This window comes from Mesoplodon densirostris, chromosome 1 (assembly GCF_025265405.1).
Source record: "Mesoplodon densirostris isolate mMesDen1 chromosome 1, mMesDen1 primary haplotype, whole genome shotgun sequence".
Classification (NCBI taxonomy): Eukaryota; Metazoa; Chordata; class Mammalia; order Artiodactyla; family Ziphiidae; genus Mesoplodon; species Mesoplodon densirostris.
Genome location: NC_082661.1, coordinates 107,601,753 through 107,628,375, shown reverse-complemented (window position 1 = coordinate 107,628,375; position 26,623 = coordinate 107,601,753). Strand labels below are relative to the sequence as shown.

General features: G+C 51.0%; 1 protein-coding gene across 1 annotated transcript in view; it reads left to right on the top strand.

Moving 5' to 3' along the window:
* Positions 1-9,870: 9,870 nt before the first annotated feature.
* The window catches only part of PDE6B (phosphodiesterase 6B), a 28,193-nt gene continuing 11,440 nt past the window's right edge, over positions 9,871-26,623 (top strand). Inside the window, exons 1-5 of the mRNA XM_060089695.1 lie at positions 9,871-10,338; positions 13,140-13,292; positions 13,573-13,662; positions 25,886-26,026; positions 26,118-26,192. Coding sequence (XP_059945678.1) covers positions 9,871-10,338; positions 13,140-13,292; positions 13,573-13,662; positions 25,886-26,026; positions 26,118-26,192 — 927 coding nt within the window. The remainder of the gene's footprint in view (positions 10,339-13,139; positions 13,293-13,572; positions 13,663-25,885; positions 26,027-26,117; positions 26,193-26,623) is intronic.

The window sequence follows — 26,623 nt, the reverse complement described above, 5'->3', positions numbered from 1 at the left end:
TTATCTCTACATTTATTTAGATCTTCATTAATTTCTCTCAATATTTTATAGTTTTCAGTATACAGGACTTGCACACATTTTGTTAAATTTACCTTTAAGTATTTTGTATATCTAACCCTTCTGTAAATACTACTTTATTTTATTTATTTATTTTTTTTGCTGTACGCGGGCCTCTCACTGTTGTGGCCTTCTCCCGTTGCGGAGCACAGGCTCTGGACGCGCAGGCCCAGCGGCCATGGGTCATGGGCCTAGCCACTCCGTGGCATGTGGGATCTTCCTGGACTGAGGCATGAACCCGTGTCCCCTGCATCAGCAGGCAGACTCTCAACCACTGCGCCCCCAGGGAAGCCCTAAATACTACTTTAAATAATACTTTCTTGTCCAATTGTTTGTTACTAGTATGTGGAGATACATTTGATTTTTTAAGTTGCCTTTTAATTCTGTAACCTTGCTAAATTGACTTATGCTAGCAGCTATTTTTGTAGATTCCTCAACATTTTCTATATAGACAATCATATCACAGGTAAGTAGAAACAGTTTTAATGCTTCTTTCCCTACCTGCATGCCTTTTATTGTTTATTTATTTGTTTATTCGTTTATTTCGGCTGCACCGCAGCAGGCGGGGTCTCAGCTCCCTGACTGGGGAAGCGCAGAGGCCTAATCACTGGCCCGCCAGGGAATTCTCCATTGTTCCTGATTTCAGTGGGAAATCATTTGATTTTTCATCCTTAAGTATGATGCTTTTCTGCAGAAAATTTTCATCAGGTTGAAATCTACTTCGAGTTTTCTGAGAGTTTGTTTAATCATGAACAGGTGATGAGTTTTGTCAATTTGTTGTTGCTGCTGTTGTATTTGTTGAGATTATTACATGGCTTTCCTTTCTCAGTCTGTTAGTACAGTGAATAACACTTATGGCGTTCCTAACCTAAATCCCACTCAGTCGTTCTCAAGCAAGTAGCATCTATCGCCTATTATCAGGAAGAGAGGTACAGATACTTCTGCCCACCACATCTTACTTTAGGAGTCACCAAGGAAAACACAATACAGTCAAACACTCGATGGAACAAGCTTTACGCACACAAAGAAGTGACAGAGCAAAATAACAGCTTCACAAGTGAGCGTTGGTCTCCCGTGGCCAGCGGGTCCTTCCCAGCAGCTGATATGTGGCCATTAGCCTGCATGCACCCTGCTTGTGCTGCAGCAGAAGGACCCCGTCTCCTCCTTACAAGGTGTAGATGTGGGGTTGGTCAGGTGCCCTATGGCACACACTCTTAAGCAGAACAAAGGAACACATATTGAGCCTAAAACGGGAAAATATTCCCACACAAGGTGACAAGCCCAGTACAGGCTTGAGGACCCTTTACCTCTTGGTGAGGAATTGCTCCAGGCCCAAGGCCCATTGTTATGGGCCAAGTGGGGGATTAAAAGACTGTGTGCCTTTCTCAACAGTCATAATGTGTTGTCCTTTTTATCCTGGGGCGGATGTGATTTGCTATTATTTTGTTGAGGATTTTTTTTTAACATCTTTATTGGGGTATAATTGCTTTACACTGGTGTGTTAGTTTCTGCTTTGTAACAAAGTGATGTTGAGGATTTTTGTGTCTAGGTTAATGAGGGTTTTATTATTTTTAGTTTTCTTGTAATGTTTCTGTCTTGTTTTAGTGTCACAGTGGTGCTAAGTCATAAATGAATTGTGAAGCACTCCCTTATTTTCTCTTTTCTGAAGAATCTGTGTAGAATTGGTATTATTTCTTCCTTAAGTGTTTGGTAGAATTCACTTATGAAACCATCTGGGGTTAAATTTTTCTTTCTGGGATGATTTTAACTATACATTCAATTTTTTAAAACAGTTATAGGGCTACTGAGGTTGTATGTTTTTCTTGAATAAGCGTTAGTAGTTTGTGTCTTTTGAAGAATTTGTCTATTACTTTTTTTTTTTTTTTTTTTTTTTTTTTTGTGGTACGCGGGACTCTCACTGTTGTGGCCTCTCTCGTTGCGGAGCACAGGCTCTGAACGCGCAGGCTCAGCGGCCATGGCTCACGGGCCTAGCCGCTCCGCGGCATGTGGGATCTTTCCAGACCGGGGCACGAACCCTTGTCCCCTGCATCGGCAGGCGGACTCTCAACCACTGTGCCACCAGGGGAGCCCTGTCTATTACATTTAAGTTTTCAGATTTGTTGGCATAAAGTTGTCCACAATATTCCCTTTTAAGTTGTGATCTTTATTATATGTAAAATATATCTCAATAAAGCTGAAAGAATAAAATGTTTAAAAATTTTTTTTTTAAAAAAGTTGTATCTGTAGGATCTGCAGTGAAATTCCCTCTTTCATTCCTGATATTGATAATCTGTGTGCTTTTTCCTTGATCAGTTTGGCTAAAGGTTTGTCAGTTTTTGACCGTTTGCAAAAACTAGTTTCCGGTTTCATTATTTTCTTTATTTTTTGTTTTATATTTCGTTGATTCTGCTCTTTTATTTCCCCCTTCTTTTTCTGCTTACTTTGGCTTTAGTTTGCTCTTTTTTTTTTTTCTGGTTCTGATTTGAGACCTTTCTTCATTTCTTAGGTAATCTTTTAATGCTATAAATTTCCCTTTAAACATTGCTTAGTGGTTTACTTACATCAACACTGAGTGAATTGAATCCCTTAGTTTGAACTTGAATTCATAAAAGAAAATTCACTTTTTCTTTACATGCCCCCATAACTTTTTAAGGTGGTACCTGATGGAAGATACTAGAAGGTAGTACACAAACTGAAAGACAGGAGCTGGGAGAACGGATGGATGGTGGGTGGAGGGATAGATGGATAAATAGGATAGGTGGGGGACTTCACTGGTAGTCCAGCGGTTAAGAATCCACCTTCCAGTGCAGGGGACACGGGTTCGATCCCTGGTTGGGGAATTAAGATCCCGCATGCCGCAAGGCAGCTAAGCCTGTGCACCGCAACTACCGCGCCCACGAACCACAACCAGAGAGAAGCCCACGTGCTGCAACGAAGATCCCGACACAGCCAAATAAATAAATAAATAGGATAAGTGGATAAAATAAAATGCAAGATGGACTAAGACCAGTGGTGACAATGTGCCATGAACTGGGGAACAGGATTAACTCAACTCCGATCTGCGGTTAAAGAAGAAGTTAACTTCTTGTGTTGTGCTGGGGTAGTAATCAGCCTCAGGTGAGTGTGGCTTACAACTACCAAAGTATCCCTCACTCATATTTCATGGTTGCAGGAGGCTGTGGTCTGTCTTCTTCATTCTAGGACCCCAAATAGCCCCTTTGGGGATGTGACGCGTTCATAGAAGAGGGATAAAGGGCCCTGGAGGCCCCCACGGCTGCTGAGAAGTGCCATTCTTGCTTCCTTCCACATTCCATTAGCCAAAGCCACAGGTCAGTTGCCTGAGGTCAGTTGCAGGGATGGGGTGGGTGGAGCTTAATCCTCTTACCAGACTGTCAGCCACTGCTTTTACGATCCCTGCTGGGCAGTAGTATTTTATCCCAGCTCCTTACTTGTCACCTTATGTGCAGCCACGGCTTCTTCTGAGGAGACTGATCCTTTGAACCAGAATATTCTGTCACAGGGCTTTTCAACGTTCCTCTTGGCCCTTGGGTCTGTGATCATCACCTGAGTTTTCTGTCTCAGTCAAGCATACATCCCGTCTGAGGTGAGGGCCCATCCCTTTCAGCTTGTTTTCTGTGCATTCAGACACTTCCCATGGTGAGTCTCACTCTGAGATTCACGCTCGGGCCACAGAGCCTACTGGTCTGTTTCTCTGGGGAGCCCGGGCTCACACGATAACAGCTGAATTTCCCCCACAGGTTGAGAAAAGCTGCTCACAGGGCTGAATGAACACCTGCTGAGGAGGGTGGGTTCCAGGTCAGTCCCCTCAAGTTCTCAAGTTCTCGGCACTTCCCTCCTCTGGTCTTGGCCCTGCCCTCAGACTTGCCTTCCCCAGTACAGCCACAACTGGGCAACCACTGTGCATGTCCCAGAGCAAAGAATCATGACTGGCCAGCATGGCCTGGGTGCTTCCCTCTGCACCGGTGGCAGTGGTCAGGAAACATTGGAGGCAGCTCCCAGCTGGCCCCCAGCCAGTCTCTGGCCCCAAGATGAGGCTGGCTTAGACCAGGCAAACTACAGTCCACAGCCAAACCGAGCCCACCACCTGTGTTAGCCTCCTGGGGCTGCCCTAACCTAGTACATCACGTAGGGGCTTGAACAGTTTATTATCTCTCAGTTCTGGAGGCCAGAAGTCCAGGCTTCTCTCCAGCTCTGGTGTGGGCTGCCTGTCCTTGCATCCCTTGGTTTGCAGACACAACACTGCAGTCTCTGGCTCCATCCACGAGTGGCCTTCTCCTCTGTGCCTTTTCTTATAGAGACACCACCCACCCTAGTCCAGTAGGGCTTGTCTTAAATGGGTTGCACCAGCAAAGACTTTATTTCCAAATAGATTCCCATTCACAGATTCCAGGTTAAAAAAACAAAAGGCAGGGGCTTCCCTGGTGGCGCAGTGGTTGAGAGTCCGCCTGCTGATGCAGGGGACACAGGTTCGTGCCCCGGTCCAGGAAGATCCCACGTGCCACGGCGCAGCTGGGCCCATGAGCTATGGCCTCTGAGCCTGCGTGTCCAGAGCCTGTGCTCCACAACGGGAGAGGCCACAACAGTGAGAGGCCCGCGTACCGCAAAAAACAAACAAACAAAAAAACCCCCCAAAAGCAGAAGTTAATTCACCAAGGCCTTCTTTACAGTTTTAAACAGAAAAGACAAAGCCCCATGGTACCAAGGGGATGCCTGCTCTTAGGCCCCTGCTCCCCTGAGCTCTCCATGTGCCCCTCTCAACCCACCCCATGGAGGCGGAATGCTACTTGGTTGGCAGTCACAGCCATAGGTCCTTTTTTGGCTGAGCTAAGCGAAGCTATTAAAATTCTGTAAGCTTGAGGGATTCCATCTCTTCTGCCCCTGGATCCATGTAGGTAATGGCCTGGGAGGTCCTTACCTGGGAGGCAGGCAGCATTAGTAAGGCCACCTGGCAGCACCCGAGGCCACGCCTTCTCTGGAGGGCTGGCAGCAACAAAGGTGATGGTCCCCTCCATCCGCTATCTCAGCTGTTCCAGAACTGGGGTAGAGAACAAGGCAACATTTAATTCCCATCAAAACTCAAACAGGAACATCCTAAATGTCCATGAATAGGAGACTAATTAAATAAGTGTGGAACCTCCCCAAAATGGAATTCTGTGCAGCCACTAAAAATGGTGATGAGCAGGCCAGAAAAGGCCGGTGCCCTGGGTCCCAGCACAGAATCGCTGGCTTGGACTTGTGTGCAGAGAGGAGGGACCAACATCGCCAGCAAAGCTCCTGGCAGGGAAACGGCGCCAGTGAGCGTGGCTGCATCTGCCCCCTGGGCCCGACACAGCCCCCTCGTGGGAGTTGGCAGGGCGATTCTTTGCATTGCTAGCTCTCTGACGACACGTGTTTTCTTATGTTACTTCTAACATGTCCCATTTCGGTTGGAGAACTGCCTCCTGTTGGGTGGTGACCCACGGGGAACATTGCGTGAGACTCCCACTGTGGCCCCTGGGGTTGTCACAGTGCCCCAGGCCCTCCCTCTGGTCCACCTCACCCCTTCTGACCTCCCGCCTGGGGCTCGGGGAGGGCACAGTCCCCCTTGGCTGCTTCTCCTGCCACTTCTGGCCGAGGGTGGACCGCCACCCCATGGCAGGGCGCCAGGGTTTCTGAATGGCTGCCCACAGGGCTGGGGTGCCCCTGAGGGTGTGGAAGCTCACTCCCCACGGGCAAGCCTTGGCCAACGGGAAGCGGGAGACTGGAGGAAAAGAGGAGATCAAGTCCCCTCCTTCCTCCTTCCTCAGCTGTCCTGGGGCACATGACCAAATGGTCACACCTGCTGCTCGGCCAACTGTGTCTGTGGCTCCTTGGGAACCAGGGTTCACTCTCCGTCCACCCCCACTACCCCCGGGATCGCACCTCTCCTGTGAAGTATTTGCCCCTGGCTCTGTTTTCAGGGAATCAGCCATGCACAACAAGACAAGACGCCCCAAATCTTAATGGCTTAAGCAACTTCCTGTCTCATGATCTGTGGGTCACTCATTTGGGCGGGGCTCAGCTGGGCAGCTCTGCCAGTCTCGCCTGAGGTCACCCTGGGGCCGTGGTCAGCTGGCAGCTGGCCTGAGGTGGGATGGTCTAAGACGGCCACACTCATACGTCTGGCAGTAGGGCCGGCCCCTGGCTGGGGGTCGGGGCCCCTCCGCACGCCCCCGCCCCTGCCTGCCGCGGGGGACCGGCTCACAGGGACCTCAGTCACCCCGAGCCTCCCTGGGGGCACCGCAGAGCCTGCTGGGATGGGACCAGGGATGTCCCAACCTTCGGAGGGGATGTGTTCTGCCTCCTGCCCCTGCCCTCTGTGCTCTGGGCAGCTCCAGAGCCGCACCCCCGCTAGGTGTGTGGTCCCATCTGGAGGTCCCCTCACCCCATGCCGGGCTCAAGCACATCAAGGCCCAAGTCCGTGCCACACTGAAGACGATGACAAAACATGAGAGAGGAAGTTCCAGTTTCCCCTGGACGCCACCGCCCAAACGCCAGGTGCCGGCCCTGCTTTCTCTTCTCGGTCTGACATTGTTTCTTACCCATGTTTTGGCCCCCTCAGACCAACACAGACCCCAGACAGTGGCCACGTCGCCGCCTCGTCCCACTGCTCCCAGCTCTGCGCCCCCTCCCCCCAGGCCCCCTCGAGGTTGACCTCTGCTCTCTCCCCAGTCCCAGCCTGCCCGCTCGGCCCTCCGCGACCTGTTTAGTGGTCCTTCGCCATGCACTACGCCCGCGCCACGCACTTCATGTCGCCACGGCTCACAGCAGCACACGGCAAGGTGCTTGCTGGCTAGAGTCTGCCCCGGAGTCAGGCAGCGGAGGTGGGGGGCGGGCAGGGGTGCATGGGTCAGAGTCTGAGTGGCTCCCCTCACCCCAGCCCCCGTTAGCACCCGTCCTCTCACGGCGGGACCGCTACCGCCTCCTCATCATCTCTCCAGCGAAACCACCCTGTAAAAGGTCTTAATGGATGTATCCACATTTTCTGCACCACAAAGTTCATGAGATTTCTGAATGGGAACTCCGATTTTCTCACCCTTTCCACCTCTTGCCATTCCTCTTGACTGGTTAATTTTAATTTCAGGGCATTTGCTCCTGGTGAAGTTGCATCCTCTCCACAGTTTGGGACAAGAACCTAGAACACTCTCCATGTAATAGCTATTGAGACACGCCTTGTAAATGGCTCCCAGGATGGGCTTGCTGATAAAATCCCACATGGTGATGAGGTAAAATTAGCAGGACCCTGGTGAAGGAGCAATCCCATTTCTCCTCAAACGCCCTCCAGGTTCACCTGTGGAGAAGTTACCTGTTGTATCCGATGAACCCTTGAACACAGGTGTATGTCACGTGTGCACCCCACAGGTGCAGCACCTCACAGGTGTATCTCAAAGGTGTATCTCACAGGCGCACCCTACAGGAGCCCCTCCAGACACGCCTTTCTGCACACCTTGCAGGCACTCCCTAAGTGGTGCATCTAACTGCATCGAGCCCACCCCTGGGGGCTGCTTAGGGGCCCAGGCACCACCAGTGGGCACATTGCAAAGTGAGAGGGGAGGAGCGCTGCAGGTGAGAGGGCTGGGCACCTCCACCCCGCGAGCCGCGCTCCCAGGGCGCCTCAGGGCACTAATGCCGGTGCCTCTGCTCCCACACCTACAAGCACGTTAGGGCTGGGGGCAGCAAGACCCACCAGTACATCACTCACTGCCCCCGGTGTCTCGCGAGAGTGCTCCCCACCGACTCTGCGCTGCAGCCCCACCCACCAGCGGGGGTGCCTCTGAGCCCAGGGCCGTGCCCCCAGCCTCGCCAGAAGCAGGCACGCGCCTTGAACAGGTGAGCGCCACGCCCACGCCCCGCCCTCTTCAGCCCTGCAGGAAGGGGATAGGAGCACAAGCAGGGAGGGTGGGCCCGGGTGGGGTGAGCGGAGGGTCTGGGAAGCATCCGCCCAGAGACCCGCTCGGCCAGATGGCTGCCTCGTGGGTACTGGCCTCACATCCAGGCGTGACCTGGACTCCAGCTCTGGGGGGCTCTGGAAGCCGTCTGGGGCTGAATTCAGAGCGCCGTGACCACAGCCCTGGCCGCAAAGCCAAGCACCAGCGCCCACCCACAGCACCTCCCACACGCGTGTGGCTGTCCCTCGGCCCCAGTCACACTCACTATTTTCAGGGAAGTGGGGGACCTCAGAGCTGATCTGTGAAAAGAATCTGCTGGTGACCCAGCGGAGGCAGGAACGTCGCGGTCCGAGGCCAGTGCCCGCGCTTGGCCCGCTGGGCCCACTGTGGCTGGTACAGCTGCCGGGAGCCCGCCCGGGGCCCACGCGGAAGGCTCCCTGGAACAGATGCGTGCAAGCACAAGGGGCGCAGGCCCCACACGCAAATGCGCGCGTGCACGTTTCTACCAGCTCAGTGCACACAAACCGTGCTTCCCAGTTCGGAGCATGGTAACAATATAGACACAGGCAGCATGAGAAAGACAGACACTTTAGGCTCTGTCCCTGCTGGTCCTCGGGGACTCCCAGTTCCAGCTGAACTGCTCTGCCTCCGTCTCTGCACAGGGTGGTCAGCACCCCTCTGGCCGCTGCAGAAGGTGAGCCCAGAACGCCAGGCACCCACCCAGCCTTTGTGAGCGACGTGCACGGCTGGTCACACACACATCGCGGTGTGGTGTGTCACACCGTGGACAGAGCTCCCACCCCCAGCCGTCCAGCAGTCCCCGGGCACACGTGCGCACTCACGCATGCATACACCCTCGTCCTCGTGCGCACCCAGCACCCACGCACATGTAAGCACACACACTCACGTATGCACACACATCTGTACATGGTTTCTTGTGTGACGTGAAGGGCACTCCTGCAACCGGAGATTCAGACTGACCTGGGATGAGTCCTCCAGTCGTAACCCCCAACCTTTCTTATCGCATCCTGGCTCACAGGGAGGCTAATAACTGTCTGACTCGGGGGAGGACGGCTGTGCCCTCAGCGGGAGGAGCTTGCTGCCGTCTGGGCCCACGGATCCCTGATTGAGGCACGGACGCTCAGGAATGATCCCGTCAGTAAAACATGGCAGTGCCGGCAGTGCAGCTGTGGGCTCTATGCAAGGAGAGGGTCCGGCAGCATGAATAAGGGTCCCAATAAGTAGGAATTAGGCCGGAAAAGGAGATGCGTGGTGGGCATTCGCCAAGACCATTCCTAACTAAGGGTGCTGTCTCTTAACAGACAAGAGCCACCTCCTCACCACAGAAGAGAAGGGAAAGTCTGTGCAGGCCCCCCTTACGGTCCCACTTCCACATCTTCCTCCCTTCTCCCCACTTCCCTCCGTGGGCGTGGGCAGCCCTGTCGGGGGGTCCCTCCACCTCCCCAAGGCAGAGCTGGTGCCCTGCCACCCCACAACACCTCAGCCCAGGTCTGGGGGCCCAAGAGACTTGGAGCTACCTGTTGGACCATCCCAAGTTCTCGGGCGGCCGCTCAGGCAGAAGGGGTCATGGCACTCCAGGGGTTACCCCTCTCCAGGGGTTGGGTGTGCGGGCTTATCCCAGCACCCAGGATCCCTGCCTCAGGCAGAAGGCCCTGAGCTGTTACGCTGCAGCCCCCATTCCAGGGGGTCTGATTTTCCCAGGAAGGAAGCGGGCAGTCCGGGACCTAAGGGGAGGGAGGGCAGGTGTGGGCGCGTCAGCTGGTATGGTAATCATCGCTAAGAAAGGCTTTGCTGATGGCAGTGTTTGCGGGAGGGCCTCGTGCGCTGGGGGCCGGCGCTTCTCTCAGACAGGAAGCCGGACACCATGAGCCTCAGCGAGGAGCAGGTGCAGACGTTCCTGGACCAGAACCCTGGCTTCGCGGACCAGTACTTTGGAAAGAAGCTGAGCCCTGAGGATGTGGCCAGCGTCTGCGAGGACGGGTGCCCGGCGGGCTGCACCAGTTTCCAAGAGCTGTGCCAGGTGGAGGAGAGCATGGCCCTATTCGAGCTGGTGCAGGACATGCAGGAGAGCGTGAACATGGAGCGGGTGGTCTTCAAGATCCTGCGGCGTCTCTGCTCCCTCCTGCATGCCGACCGCTGCAGCCTTTTCATGTACCGCCAGCGCAACGGCATGGCCGAGCTCGCCACACGCCTCTTCAGCGTGCAGCCTGGCAGCGCCCTGGAGGACTGCCTGGTGCCTCCTGACTCAGAGATTGTCTTCCCGCTGGACATTGGGGTCGTGGGCCACGTGGCTCAGACCAAGAAGATGGTGAATGTCAAGGATGTGACGGAGGTGGGTCCTGGGCCTCGTGGGAGTTGGCAAAGTGTTCCCACAGTCCCCGAAGGACGGGTCAGCCCACTGGCTGAGAGGGGGCCCTAGGCTTTTAGGAAGGCAGCCAGACAGGCAAGTGGAACAGGTCCAGGCCAGAGCTCGCGGGAAGGAAGGAGGCCCTGGGGTGGCTGGGAGGGCAGCCTGGGCGGGCCCTGCTGCCCCCTTGACCTATAATTCCCTGGATGGGGGTTTGGGAGGACGGGGTCTGAGCAGGGGCTGGCGCAGAGGCCCAGAATGGAGGGGCCAGTGGACCTCAGAGCCCTAACCATACTGCTCACTGGGGCGAGCAAGTTTGGGGGTTCAGGAGAAGTTGGTCCAGGTTCCCCAGTAGTCCAATGGTTAGGACTCGGCAGTTTCACTGCCGCGGCCCGGGTTCAATCCTGGAACTGAGATCTGCAAGCATCACAGCCAAAAAAAAAAAAAAAGCAGGAGCAGCTGGTCCAGAAGGGGGCCGGAGGGGTGGACGCAGTGAGTGCCTGGAGCGGAGAAGTCTGGGAGGACAGGTTCTGGTTGGACGGGAGGGAGGGGGAGGCCAATGCCACTTCAGGGGTGGGGCGGGGTGCCAGGAGGACAGATGCCTCAGGGGAGAAGGGGGCTTGGACTGGGGGGACCACGCCTGTTGGACACGTGTGAGGGACAGGGCCCCCAGGGGGTGCAGGGAGAGCCTGCTGCCTTCTCCCATCCTATCCGTCCCACCTCGGAGAGGGCCAGGGCTGCTGGTATGGCCTGGGAGCGTGAAGCAGCAGCCTTGGGCTGGCTCACCTCCTCCACTTTCTGTGAAGGAATCCAGAGGGCGTTACCCAGCGGACAGGCCTCCGCCAAAGCAGCCAATATCCCCTCGTCCCTGAAGACAAACGGACGTGTGGACAGACCCCCAGACCCTGGCTCCTTGGCTGCAATCCTCTTAACTTATCTGCTCAACCAAGCCTCGGTCCCGCGACCTGAATATACTAATCTCTCAGATTAGCTTCATCTTCACTTCCTTTTTAGGAAATGGGTCACCCGTGAATTGGGATCTCAGGAGCATAAATTACCAGGAACGAAAGTTCGGCAGGAATGGGGGGGCTACAGTGAGCGCCTCCCCTGCCCCCACCGCCCTCCCGTTTCTCCCTCCCTCCCCCGCCTCCCCCCACCCCCTTCTGTGAGCCTCCATCTGCGCCCCCCACCTGTGCTACTGGTGTCTCTGAGGGTCTGGTTCAAACTGCCTGTGCCCGCCCAGGGGCGCGGCTGTCTCTCCCTGGGGCTCAGCTTCTCTTCCAGCCTTCACCGGGACAGCTCGCTCTGATGTTTCCCCAACCGCCCAGCACAGCTAGATGCCTCCTTCATGGGGCAGGGGCATGGCATTGGCCTTAATCCTCAGGGCTACGCTGGGTCTTGTTTGTCATAGCTGCAGTGGAACAGAGACCAGAGTCAAAATCAGCAAAAAGTTGAGTCTCCGATAAGTGTATCATGAAGCCCAGATGTCACTTTACGGAGGGGAAACTGAGGCAGAGCCTGTGTCCCACCGTGGCGGGGGGTGTGTGGACAGCGGTGGCCAGAGGGGGTGCCACAGGGCTGTGATGTCACCCCGCCACCCCTCTGTGGCCCCTGAGACCCCAGGACTCATGGGGAGGCGGCCGGGCAGGAGGTCCCAGAAGGCTCAGCAGGGGCGCCTGGCTCAGCAGTAGTCTCTGAAACCGCGTCATGGGGGTCCGGCATGTCACCGAGGCATCTAGACCCTGTCGAGGTGGGCGGCTGGCTGTGGGAGGAAATTCCCAGGAGCTGGGATGGCTCAGATGAGGGAGGAGGGGGCAGGGCTGAGCAAGCCGTGCAGAGCACAGTTGGGCCAGGAGGCGGGGGGACCTGGGGATGCTGTGGTGACCAATGACTGGGTCTGGGCAGTGCAAGCAGAGAGTTGGGGGCACTTTAAAGAAATGGGTTGGGTTGGAGGGGCAGGGAAGCACCAAGGCCCAGGTCCTCTCTGTGGGGCGGAGGGTGGATGCCAATCCTTGGAATGGGGACGGGGCGGGCAGGTGTTTCTGGCAGTGAGATTCAGGGGCAGTGGGCCTGAGGCTGGTCACACTCAATCAACTGGGCCAGGACAAAGCTTAGATGAGCTGTTCCCTGTGGAGACAGACCTGAGAGGCCTTCAACTGGCCCCTGACCAGGGAGAGGCCCCAAAGAGCAACTCTAAGGCTGGGGGAACCTGCCCTGGGGGCCAGAGTTGGGCAAAGGTCTCATCGTGGGGGCAGGAAGCCTGCTGGAGTGTGGGCCCAGGAGATGCCCCCCCGGGGCCTGGCAGATAGGTCCTGGATATGGGAGGTGGCCCGAGGTGGCCTGAGGTGGCCCAAGGTGTCTGAGGGCAGCAGGAAACGGCAGCCTGGACAAGGAGGGGCTTGGGGACAGGTGGACTAGACAGACTCAAGAGGCATCTAGAAGGCCAGTCGGCCAGATGACAGCAGATGTGGGAGGACCTAGGTCTGCCCGCAGCCCAGGATGGGTGCAGAGCCTGCAAGGACCCTGCAGAGCCCTGCAGAGTGGATCGAGACCTGGGGGTCGCTCGCTCTGAGATGGGGTTGTAGAGACTGAGCCAGGCTGGAGCCCCGAGGGCAGGCCATTGGCTGTGTCCTCATGTGCTTCCCAGGCTCCTGATATCCAGGGCATGGTCACCTAGGTCTCAGCACTGGTCTGGGCAGCTTAGCCCTGACCCCCAGGGACCAGGGAGACCAAGACTCCAGGTCCACAGAACGACGGCCCCTCCCTTCTCTCCTCTTGCCTTGCAGTGTCCCCACTTCAGCTCCTTTGCTGATGAGCTGACCGACTATGTGACAAGGAACATCCTGGCCACGCCCATCATGAACGGCAAAGATGTTGTCGCTGTGATCATGGCTGTGAACAAGCTGGACGGCCCGTGTTTCACAAGTGAAGATGAAGACGTGAGTGTCAGGGAGCCCTCTGTCCCCGAGTCTTCACAGTCCTGTGCCTGGCGGGGCCCGTGCCTGGCAGGTGATGTCTGTGTAGGCACCTCTCCTAGGCTTGGCTCCGAGGACTCATCTACACATCTGTGTGTACAAGTCCACGGCCCACGGGCTGAGGTCCATGCTGCGTGTGCGGCCCCTCCTCCAGGCAGCTGGGAGTCTCCTCCACAAACGCACACCTGGGCACACATCTGAAAACCAGGGTTTTTACCTGCTGTTGTCACAACTCCTGTTTCAGGTTTTCCTGAAGTATCTGAACTTCGGGACGTTAAACCTGAAGATCTACCACTTGAGCTACCTGCACAACTGCGAGACACGCCGAGGCCAGGTACCCGCACGTGCTGCCAGCCAGGGCACCCCCGCCGGCTCCAGGCCCTCTGGGCTGCCTGAGTGTGGCCAGGTCCCCCCACCCTGGTCTCTCTGGACAGAGGCACATGGTTCTGTGGGCACCTGGGCAGCCGAGGGAGAGGGCCCGGGGCTTTCGTGGCTGTGGACGCAGAGCTGTGAGTATGCCGAGCTGAGGGCAGCGAGGCCGGGTGTCTCGCCCTCAGGCCCCAGGGCTGTGACCACCTGCAAACACGGGCGTCAGCACTCCTCCTTAGAAGCTGCCTCAAGCGTTCTGTGGAAGGAGCAGGGGTGGATTATGAACGTAGAGCAGGAGCAGAGGGTCCCCCCACTCCCCGGCCGAGCCTCCCGGTGGGTTCTGCCTCTGGCCACACAGGAGAGCAGTGGCTTCCAGGACTGGAGTCTGCTTCCCCCTGAGCGAGGAGGCCTGGGGGCCCCGGGGGTACACGGCGCTCCACCCTCTGTGGCCCGTGCAGAAGGCGGTGGGGGCGCGGACACGGTGGCGAGGGGAGGGCATGAGAGAGGGCCCTGGGCAGGGCCTGAGGCCACAGAGGAGCTGGAAGCCTGCGGCCAACTGGACTGCAGTGTGGGGCTGAGAGCAGGGCCTCGGGGCCCACTGAGGGCTCCAGAGTGCACGTAGAAAGACCACCAGGTGGACTCTGAGCCCCACGCTGTGGGGACGGGGTTGCACGGGGGATTTATTAGGCCCGCTTCTTTCTTTCTGCCGTCATTTGTCTATCAGTCTGGACTCAAGGGTGTTTCTGGCATGACCTGACTGATTTCTTTGCTCAGCTTGTTTTCTCAGCAGCTCCTGTGCCCTCTGACATGTCCATCGACCCCATTTGTTTGGTTGTTTGGTGGGCGGATTGTTTTGGTTTGGAGGTTCTGCACATCCTTATTCTCTGGCACTACAAAATGCTTTAGTCTCATTTGTATTTTCCGGCCCAGTCCTGGAATTAGCCATTCCTCAAGAAGTACTGGTTCTTTTTGCTGGAGACGGTCTTAGAAACAATGACCTGGGCACCAGGTGTGATCTTGGCTTGGCGTGTCATAGCTTCTAGGCCCTCTCAGCTGACAGAGCGAGGAGATAGGTGTGTGTCTACAAGCCCATGCATGTGCACGTCTGTAAATACTTCTACGTGTAACCATTTGCATCTATATTGAGTTAAGTCTGAGTTCTTGCTGATGTCACCAACCCCAATCATCCCCATATGGAGTGGCCTCCGCCCACTCCACGCTACACGAAGACCCCTGGCTCCCGTCCTCTGCTGTCCACTTAACGTCATTGTCCAGCCCCCTTGCACGTGTACAGCAGGGTACCTGTGACCCATGAGAAACCAGTTCATCACTGGAGCACAGAGATGTGTGCAGTTCCTTTGCCTTTACTCTTGCAGACGCCATGCATTTCCAAAAATGCTGAGGTCAGCACCTTTTCCCCATCCCCTTCCGTGAGGAGATCTCTTGCATTCTCTTGTCACAGTCTGCATTCTTTCCTGGAATCCCCCAACCTACCAAATGATTTTTAAATTTGCAAACATTATGGTTCATTCTTTGTGCTGTAAATTTCTATAGGTCTTGACAAATGCATCATGATATGTACCCACCATTACAGTGTCATAAAGAATCATTTTCACCACCCTAAAGACCCCCACCTCCACCAAAGCCCTGACAACTACTGATATTTTCACTGTCTCCATAGTTTTGCCTTTTGTAGAATGTCATACACTTGGAATCATATGGTATGGAACCTTTTAGGACTGGCTTTTTTCACTTAGTAATATGCATTTAGGGTTCGTCCATGTCTTTTCATGGTTTAGTAGTCCATTTCTTTTTTTTTTTAACATCTTTATTGGAGTATAATTGCTTTACAATAGTGTGTTAGCTTCTGCTTTATAACAAAGTGAATCAGCTATACATATACATACATCCCCATATCTCTTCCCAGCCCATTTCTTTTTGTTGCTGAATAGTATTCCAATGTCTAGATGTATTACCATTTATTTATCCATTCACCCATGGAAGGACATCTTGATTGCTTCCAGCTTGGGGCAATTATGAATAAAACTGCTATAAACATTTGTAGACAGGTTTTTGTGGGGGTACAAGTTTTCAATTTGGTTGAGTTAATACCAAGGTGTGTGATTGCTGGATAATATGGTATAATTGTGTTTAACTCTGTGAGAAACTATGCAGAAGTGGCTGTATCATTTCACATTCCCATCAACAATGAATGAAAATTCCTGTCACTCTGCATCCTTGTCAGCTTTTGGTATTGTCAGTTATTTAGATTTTAGTCATTCTAATAGGTGGTTTGTATTATTGTTTTAAATTACAACTCTTTAATGACAAATGATGTTGAGGAACTTTTCATATACTCATTTGCCAACTGTATATCCTACTCTTTGGTGAGGTGTCTGTTCAGATCTTTTGCCCAATTCAAAATTATGTTGTCTGTTTTCTTACTGTTTAGTTGTAACAGTTTTTTTGTAAAACTGGGGTTTAAGTCCTTTATCAGATATGTATTTTGCAAATATTTTCTCCAAAAGTATAGCTTGTCTTTTCATTCTCTTACCAGTGTATTTGGAAAAACAGAAGTTTTACATTCTCTTTTTTTTAAATCGAGTGTAGTTGATTTACAATGTTGTGTTAATTTCTGCTGTACAGCAAAGTGATTCAGTTATACATATGCATACATTCTTCTTTAATATTCTTTTCCATTATAGTTTATCACAGGATATTGAATATAGTTCCCTGTGCTGTACAGTAGGACCTTATTGTTTACCCATTCTATATATAAAAGCTTACATCTGCTAACCCCAACCTCCCACTCCATCCCTCCGCAACCCCTCCCCCTTGGCAACCACAAGTCTGTTCTCTATGTCCATGAGTATGAAAAACAGAAGTTTAAAATTTTAATAAATTTATTTAATAAACTTTTTCTTCATGGATTGTAGTTGGGTGTTGTATCTTAAAACACCTCAGCAAACCCAAGGTCACCTAGATTTTGTCCTATGTCATCTTCTAGCAGTTTTATAGTTTTGCATTTTACACTCAGTTCTATGAGTTAATCTCATGAAAGGTGTGAGTGTCTACATACAGTTTTTTTTGCATGTAATGTCCAGTTGTTCAGCAGCAGTTAGTGAAAAGACCAGCCTTTCTCCATTGAGATTCTTTGCTCCTTTGTCAAACTGCAGTTGACTGTATTTGTGTGAGTCTATTTCTGGGCTCTCTACTCTGTTCCATTGATCTATGTTCCTATTTTTGTCACTAATACCATACTGTCTTGATCACTATAGCTTTATAGTCTTGAAGTTGGTAATATCAACCCCCCAACTTTTTTTCCTGCAGTATTGTACAGGCTATTTTGTGGGGTTTTGCCTTTCCATATAAACTTTAAAATCGGTTTGTCCGTATGCACAAAATAGCTTGCTGACACATTAATTTGGGAAGAATTGGCATCTTAACAATAAGGAGTTTTCAACTCATGAAAGGAGAATATCTGTTTACTTAGATTGTCTGATTTCTTCGGAGTTTTGTTGATTTTGCATATAGATTCTGTGCATATTTTGTTAACTTGTACCTAAGAATTTAATTTTATACTAATGTAAGTGGTATTGTGTTCTCAATTTCAAGTTCCAGTTGTTCATTGCTGGTATAAAGGGAAGCAACTGACTTTTGTATGTCAACCTTGTTATCCTGTGACCTTGAGACAATAACTAATTAGTTCCAAGAGGTTTTAAAGATCGATCCCTTGGTATTTTCACATAGATGATCATGTCATCTGCAAACAAAGACAGTTTTTTTCCTTTCCTACCCATCTCTATCCATTGTTCTTCCTTTCCTTGTCTTATTGCATTTGCTAGGACTTTCAGTACGATGCTGACTATGAGTGGTAAGAGGGGCATCCTTGCCTTGCTCCCAGTATTAGGGAAAGAACCAGTTTCTCACCATCAGGTATGACATTCGCTGTAGGGTTTTTGTAGAATTTTTATCTAGTTGACCAAGTTCCCCTCTATTTCCACTTTGCTGAGAGCTTTTATTCTGGATGAGTGTTCGATTCTGTCAAATATTTTTCTCCATCAATTGATATGATCGTGTTATTTTTCTCTTCTTTAGCCTGGTAATATGGTGGATTACATTAATTGATTTTCAAATGCTGGACCAACCTTGCACACCTGGGATAACTCTCACTTGGTCATGGAGCATAATTATTTATATATACTATTGCATTTGTTTCACTAATATTTTGTTAAGAATTTTTGTACCTATGTTCATGAGAGAGTTTGGCCTGTAGTTTTTCTTTCTTGTAATGGCTTTATTTGGTTTTTGTATTAGGGTAATGCTGGCCTCAGAGAATGGGTTAAAAGGTCTTCCTCTGCTTCTATTTTCTGGAAAAGATTATAGTGAATTGGTGTAATTTCTTCCCTAAATGTTTTGTAGAATTCACCAGTGAATCCATCAGGGGTTGGTGCTTTCTTTTTGGAAGGTTATTAATTATTGATCCAATGTCTTTAATACTTATAGCTCTATTCAGATTATTCTATTTCTCCTTCTGTGGGTGTTGGTAGTTTGTGTCTTTCAAGGCATTGAAACATTCATTTAATCTAAGCTATTTAATCTAGATTATTAAATTGGGGGGCATAGAGTTTTACAATTTATTACTTATTTTCTTCTGCTTCCTTTAGGCTTAAATTAGTCTTGTTTTTCTAGTTTCGTAGGATTAGATTATTGATTTTAGATCTCTCTTCTTTTCTGATATGTACATTCAATGCTGTAAATTTCCCTACAAGCACTGCTTTCACTGCATCCCACAAATTTTGACATGTATTTCCATTTTCATTTAGTTCGACATCTTTCTAAATTTCTCTTGAGACTTTTTCTCAAGAGAAATGTATTAATTAGAAGTGTATTGTTTAATCTATTTTGGAATTTTCCAACATCTTTCTGTTAATGACTTCTAGTTTATTGCCCTGTGGTATGAGAAAGTATTCTTTATGATTTTTAATTATTTCAAATGTGTTAAGATGTGTTTTGTGGCCCAGAATATGGTCTATCTTGGTGAATGTTCCATGTGACCCTGAGAAGAATGTGTGTTCTGCTGTTGTTGGATGAAGTAGTCTATAGATATTCATTATATCCATTGCTGTTTAGTTCAACTATTTTCTTACTGATTTTCTGCCTGCTGGATCTATCAATTAACTGAAAGAAGAACATTGAAGTCTCCAACTATAGTAGTGGATTTATCTATTGCTTCTTGCAGTTCTATTAGTTTTTGCTTTATGGAATTTGATGCTCTGTTGTTAGGTACATACACATTAAGGACTGTTATGTCTTCTTGGAGAAATGACCCCTTTATCATTATGTAATATCCCTCTTTACTCCTGATCATTTTTCTTCTTCTGAAGTCTGCTTTGTATAAAATTAATATAACTATTTAGCTTTCTTTTGATTGGTGTCAGCATGGTATATATTTCTGCATCCCTTTAATTTTTTCCCAATTATTTTCATTGTGGTAAAATACACATAACAAAAAATTTACTATCTTAATCATTTTTAATGTACAGTTCCGTGGTATTAACTACATTCATGTTGCGCAACCATCTCCACCGTCCATCTCCACCGTCCATCTCCAGAACTCTACACAGCTTCCCAAATTGGAACTCTATCCTCATTAAACACTAACTCCCCAGCACCCCCATCCCAGCCCCTGGAAACCACATTCTACTTTCTGTTTCTATGATTTTAACTCACATAGGTGCAATCCTACAGTATTCGTCTTTTTGTGACTGGCTTATTGCACCAAGCATAATGTCCTCAAGGTTCCTCCATGTTGTATCATATTACAGAATTTCTTTCCTTTTTAAGGCTGAATAGTATTCCATTGTATGTAGATGCCACATTTTGCTTATCTATTCTTCTGTTGCTGGATGCTTTTGTTGCTTCCACATTTTAGCTATTATGAATAATGCTGCTGTGAACATGGGGGTACAAATATCTCTTTAAAACCCTGCTTTCAATTCTTTTGAGTGTATGCCCAGAAGTGGAAATGCTGGATCATAAGGTAATTCTGTTTAATTTTTTAAAGAACTTCCATACTGTTTTCCAAAGTGTCTACACCATTTTACATTCCCACCAACAGTGCAAAGCAGTCCCAGTTTTTCCACATCCCTGCCATACTTGTTTTCTGTTTTGTTTTATTTTGAACAGTAGTCAACCTAACGGTGTTAGTTAGTTCTGACTGTAGTTCTGACTTGCATTCCCCTAATGATTAGTGATATTGCTCATCTTTTCATATGCTTATTGGTCATTTGTATTTTTCTTTGGAGAAATGTCTATTCAAGTTCTTTGCCCATTTTTAAATGTGGTTGTTTGTTTTTGCTCTTGTTGTTGAATTTTAGGAGTTCTCTACATAATCTGGGTATTAATCCCTTATCAGAAATGTGATTTGCATATATTTTCTCCCATGTGTGCTGCCTTTTTACTCTGTTGATGGTGTCTTCTGATGCACAAAGGTTTTTAATTTTCAGAAAGTCCAGTTTGTCTATTTTATTCTTTTGTTGTTAGTGTCTTTCAAGTCATATCCAAGCAATCATTGACAAATCCAATGTCATGAAGTTTTTTCCCGTGTTTTCTTCTAAGTTCATTGTTTTGCATGTGGATATCTAGTTTTCTTGGTACCATTTGTTGAAAAGACTGCCCTTTCCCCACTGAATAGTCTTGGCATTCTTGTCAAAAATCATTTAGCCATATATGCTAGGGTTTATTTTTGGACTCTATAAGCTTTCCTTTTGTCTATAGGTCTGTCTTTATGCCAGTATCACATGTTTTGATTAATGTAGGTTTGTACTATGTTTTGAAATCAGAAGACATGAGTCCTCCAGTTTTGTTCTTTCTCAAGATTGTTTTGACTATTCAGGGTCCCTTGAGCTTCTATATGAACTTTAGGATGGGTTTTTCTACTTCTGCAAAAACATCATTGAGATTTTGATAGGGATTACATTCAATTTGTAGGTCACTTTGGGTAGTACTGACACTGTAACAATATTAAGTCTTCCAATTCATGAGCAAAGGATGTCTTTCTAAGTATTTGTGTCTTCTTTAATTTATTTCAGCAATGTTTTATAGTTTTCATTGTTACAATAATTCTAGCTGTTATAATTGCTCATGTATTTACCTTTACTGGGATCTTTATTTCTCCATACAGCTTTGAGGTCCTTTCATTTCACCTGCAGGACAGTTCTTGCAGGGCAGGCCTAGTGGTCATGAACCCCCTCAACTTATGTTTTTCTGGGGATGTCTTAATTTCTCCCTCACTTCTGAAGGACAGTTTTGTCGTTATTTTTTTTTCTTTTCTTTTAGCACTTTGAATACATCAGGCCACTGCCTTCTGGGCCCCAAAGTTCCTGATGAGAAATCTGCTGATAAACTTACTGAGGATCCCTTGTATGTGATGAGTCACTTCTCTCACTGCTCTCAAGATTCTGTCTTTCGACAGCTTGATTATAATGTGTCTTGGTGTTGGTGTCTTTGAGTTCATCCTACTTGGTATGTTTTGAACTTCTTGGGTGGAAATATGCATGTCTTTCATCAAATTCCAGGGGTTTCCAGGCTTTATTTCTTCAAATATTCTCGCTGTGTGTCCATCTGCCCTAGGTGAGGTCTAGCCCATCTCCCTTGGAGGAGGTGTTCTGAGTGGCTCTCATTCTGCCCTTGCTTTGAGGCTTGCTTTCTCCCAGCTTCCTCTCAGCCAAGCCCCTTAACCTAACTGCTGTGAAGACATTTCCCCAAATTCATATCAGCAGCTCCATAACAGTTGTCTCAAGGTAAGATTCAAATCCAACCCCACATACCCCAGGTGTGGGCCTAGTGAGGCAAGTCTGGAGCATTTTCTGGGTCTTACCCCACCACACACACTTTCCCCCAGTGGATCTCACCCAGGGGATTGTGTTCCCTCTAGGAAAGCCAGATCTCAGGAGAAGCCAGGTATTTGATTCTCTACCTGTCATATCCTGAGCCCTCACCTCCTTCTCTGGATACCCTGCTTTTCTGCTCCCTCTCATGCAGACTGTCTCAGGGTCCCTGTCCTTCTGCACCTCTCATCAGCCACCCCAACTCAGCAGTCAGAGCCATACTTTGAAAACTTAGGTCCTGTCACTTGGTGGTCTTCAGGGACTCCCCTGCACCTTTCTGGCTCACCCCATCCCACCATTCCGCCCCGGCCATGCTCCCCTCAGGGGCCTCTGTATTTGCAGGTCCCTCTGCCAAGAATACTGTCCCACACACCCTATGGCTCCTCTGTGGAGAGATCTCCCCCGACCTGAGCATCCCCACACTCTGGCCCTGTATTCCCTACCCAACTTCACCTGCCGTATCCCCTGCATTTACTCATCTCCCTGTACCAAGCCATCTGGTTGCTTGGTTTGGTCATGTTCTAGCTGCCACCCCCTCCCCCCTTTAGAAAGTGAATTCTAAGAGTTGGGGATTTTTGTCTGTTCTGTTGTCCAGTTATATCAGACCTAAAGCAGGCAATAAATATCATTCCAGCAAATGAATTTCTGACACTTAGGAAACACGACTATCTGGAGACTCATCGTTTCCAGCTCTTCAGACCGCATGCATGTACAGATGTGCTTTCGGTGGGAGTTCTGAAGGGGACTTCCAACAATGGGCATACACGTCTCAATTAAGTACTTTGATTTCCACTCAGACATCGCCTAATCCCAGTAGAAAGCCGTTTCTGAGACCTTACACTCTGAACAGCATTTTAAAGAAACCTAATTGCTTCACAGCTCTACCTCACAGCTCTTTTTGAAAAGAAAAGTCTAAAATGAACCAAGCCTGGCTGCTGTGTTGCCTGTGGTTCAGCCTGGTGCCCGCTTCTTCCTCGTGCTGTAGGGGAGCCCTGACCTCGAATTAAAGCAGTTCTCAGCAGAGTGCCCACCCTTCCCTCCCCCAGACCTTAGCAACCCTCCAGAGTCCTAGGCCCCCCTCCCCAAGTCAAGAACCACTGTCAGTCAGTCCTGATCACTATCTCCATGGACTCTGGCTCAGGGGCTCTCGTTAATCCCTTTTTGAGAGTGTCTCAGCCACTTTGGTCAGAGGCCATAGAAGCAACAAAGAAATCATAGGTTTGGCCCTGGGATGTTGGAATTTATCTCAGACCTGCTGCATCAAGCTGACTGGCCAGCTTTAGCTGACTGCCCAACAGTCCATGTTGCACCACAGCTTGATGAAAGTCCCCAGGGGTGCAGGGCCTTGGCCTCCGTGCTGCCCCCCAGGCTGTGCTTTTGCCCACGACCCACTGGCTGGTGTGAAGCCTGGAGCATGTGTGCTGCCCCTCCCAGGATGGGGTGGGAGACATCCCGATTCAGGAGCTACAGAGAGAGCATACAGGCTCAAATGCTGTCACACACCCCTGATCTGTGAACAAGTGGAAGCATTCGGAAGTCAGCATATGCGAGTCTGGAGACAGCAAGGAGGGGCTGGCTCTCCTCTCCACCCTGGGCAGTGCAGGCTGGTTTCTGTCATTGCAGCTCCCACCGTGATGTCACTGGACACGAGGTTGGGAAGAGACTTGCCATAGTGTGGACCTTCTTTCCACCATCAGAAACCTTAAGAGTATGAATAACAGTGAACTGTAGTGAAATAATGAGGAAGCAATGCGTTCGCATATTTATTACCTTTGCCTTAATGTAATTTTCTTAATTTTTAATTTAATTTAATTTATTTATTTTTTGGTCACATGGGTTGTGAGATCTTAGTTCCCCAAACAGGGATTGAACCCACTCCCTTGGCAGTGAAAGCCCCCTTCTTGGGGGCTGGAAAACTCTAAACCCTGACCTGGCAGTGGCTACAGGTGCCTCCAAAGATGCCTGCACCTCACTCAGGGTGCACCCTGGACTCAACTCAGAGTTAAAAATGGAAACAGGAAGAAGGGGAAGGGCAGAAGCCTGGGGTGGCCCGTGTGCCTGGCTTCAGACCACCGTGGACATGCTGCCTGGACCGCTGAGCCCCCGTTTCCTTGGGGCCATATTAGAACCTGCTTCAGAGCAGGGTCCAACGTGGGGACTGGTCCTTGGTCTGACTGGGGCACTGGAAGGGCAGGGGAGACAGGACACTCTCTGCTGGGACAGAAGGAGGGGACAGGGTGGAGAGTGGAGGAAGGTCTCGCCTAGAGGCTGTGCTGGGACACCTTCTCACTCTGTCCCCCTCCTAGGGGATGAGTTTGGGGACTGAAGTACTCAGATGGCTCAGAAATTAGGTGTGTGGTCCAGACACCCTCACCCCTGAGCTCAGCTGTCCAGGACATCCCTGAGCACCCGACCTCCCCCACCCTGACATCTGTGACATGGGTTCTGGTCCCAACCAGGACTGGTACCCAGGGATAGCTCAGCAAGTACCTGTGGGATAGATGCACAGGTGACTAACACTCACACACACTCACACTCAGATGCACACATTCACACACACCCACACTCACAGACTTGCTCACACTGGCACGCGGGTCACCTAAGAGAGTCTGCCACCTAGGAGTCTCCCACGTGTGTCGGGGGAGGGGGGGCTCCATGGTCACCCACACCCACTGCCCTGCACATCCTTCCTCTGTCACCTGGTGACTAAGCACCTCAGTCCCCTGCTGCTAATGGCCTGGAAATGAATGCACCTGGCACGGAACTCTCTACCTTCCCCCCACACGCAGTGGGTAAGGATGCCAATCTGCCGCTCCCCAGCTCTGTGACCTCAGGAAAGTCAAGTAACTTCGAGACCTCAGGTTCCCCACCTATAAAATGGGATAGTGAGGTTCTGCCCTCTGAATGCTGGGAGGATTAAAGATCCTTAGAACAGCGAATCTCACCACCTCCCATGCACTCTGCAAATGCATGCTGAGCACTCAGGGGCCAGGTGCTGCTCTAGCCATGAAAAAGCTGTGCCTCCCAACCTCATGGAGTTTGTGGTCGAGTCCAGAGACAATGAGACTGTACATCTGTGAGGCCGGGGACGAGATGGGGTGCTGCAGGGGATCTGGTGCCACAGGTGCTCAAGGAGGGCCTTCCCTGAGCCACTTTAGGCTGAGACTCAAGGATGAGAAAGTTCTGGGCTGAGGGCTGTGAAGGCAGAGAACAGAGCTTGTGCAAAGGCCCTGTGGTTGGTCAGAGTGAGCTTTGAGGTCACAGTGGGAGTGCGATTCAGACACAGGGCAGAGAGGTGGCGGGGCCAGGCCACAGGGAAAGCCTCCTCCACCAATGGGGAGAGGTGGGCATGGAGGGGGCGGGGCCGGGCTGCTGGGAAAGCCTCCTCCACCAATGGGGAGAAGTGGGCACAGAGCGAGTGGGGCTGGGCTGCTGGGAAAGCCTCCTCTACCAATAGAGCGAGATGGGCAGTGGGCTGCCTCCTGGTGAAAGGACTCTAGGCAAGTGGGGTCTCCAGTGCCCATCCCTACCTGTAACAACAAAGGGTGCGGGTGCTGCAGAGGGCCCTGAGGGTGGCTGGCAGGAAGGGAGCCAGGCAAGGAAGAATTGCAGTGGAGGAGGAGGGGCTGGGCACCAGGCCGCCCTTATTAAAGGTCAGAAGGCACGGAGGTGGTGAGTGAGTGTGAAAGGGTGGGGTCTAGAGGGACCTGCCTGTGGGCCGTGGCTGAGGAGGTGGGGAGGAGAGCCTGATGGGTGGCCCCGGACAGCAGCCTGGGGCCCAGTTGGGCGTCAATGTCTGGGGCAGGGTCTGGCCAGGGCCACCCTCAACTCACTTTGCAGAGACCACAAAAGCACTTGACATCCAGGAAACAATGAATTCATGTTCTCAAGCCCCAGCTTCTCACAGGCTAAATTATGGAGGGCTGGCTGGTCAGATCTTTGCCTTTCAAGCTCATGGCAATTGATTTCAGTTTTCACTCATTCACTCACTAACCCAGCCTGATGCCAGCACCAGGCAGTGAGCGGCAGGGATGTGGCCAAAGACTGGAGACTTTACCTTCCAGAAGGTTTGCAGGGCCCCTGAGGCAGGGAGCAGAGTGTCATGTGCTTGGATCAAAGCCTGGGTGCCGGCACCCCGTTGGGAGAGGCGTTGTCATCAGTGTCCCCCAGGGCTCCCGTGGTCAGAGCCTGTGTGAATGTGTGTGTCTCAGGTGTGACAGCTCACACCCAGGTGTCGCTGTGGTCAGACAGGTGTGGGCAGGTGTGGCCACGACCCACAGGTATGTCACTCCCCAGGTGCTGCTGTGGTCAGCCAACAAGGTGTTTGAGGAGCTTACGGACATCGAGAGGCAGTTCCACAAGGCCTTCTACACTGTGCGGGCCTATCTGAACTGTGACCGATACTCAGTGGGCCTCCTGGACATGACCAAGGAGAAGGTGAGGCCTCAGCGCCCCAAAGACCTCCTGGCCAGCCTCGCCCAGCTCCGCTGCTGACTCAGTGACTCACTCCTTTCTCTCCTCTGACCAGGAATTCTTTGACGTGTGGCCTGTGCTGATGGGGGAAGCCCAGCCGTACTCAGGTCCACGCACACCTGACGGCCGTGTGAGTCATGGGGTTGGGGGGAGGGACAGGCCCTGCCCGTGCACGCTGGATTTCCTGGCTTCAACCCCAGGGTGGGAAGGGGCCTGTCCCGGCCCGATCCAGGGTGGGAGAGGGAAGGAGGGCTAGGGGAAGTGTGTGGGGGCCGAGGACAAGGCTGTGGGCCCGCTGGCTATCTGACCGCTGCAGAGGTCAGGCCCCCGGGGCCATCTCCCCTGATGCCAGCCCTGCAGTGCTTTGGGGCCGAGGGCCAGGCCTGGTCTCCTGACGAGGGCTGTCAGCCTGGTTGTAAAGACCAACATCTGTCCTGGTTGACCCTAACCTCCTGCTGCCCTATTCTTAAATCATTGTAACATCTGCCTGAGTGGGGCTTCGTGGGTGTGTGTGAGCAGGGAAGGGACATGGACAGGTATCTCTGTCACTTATTGTGCGTC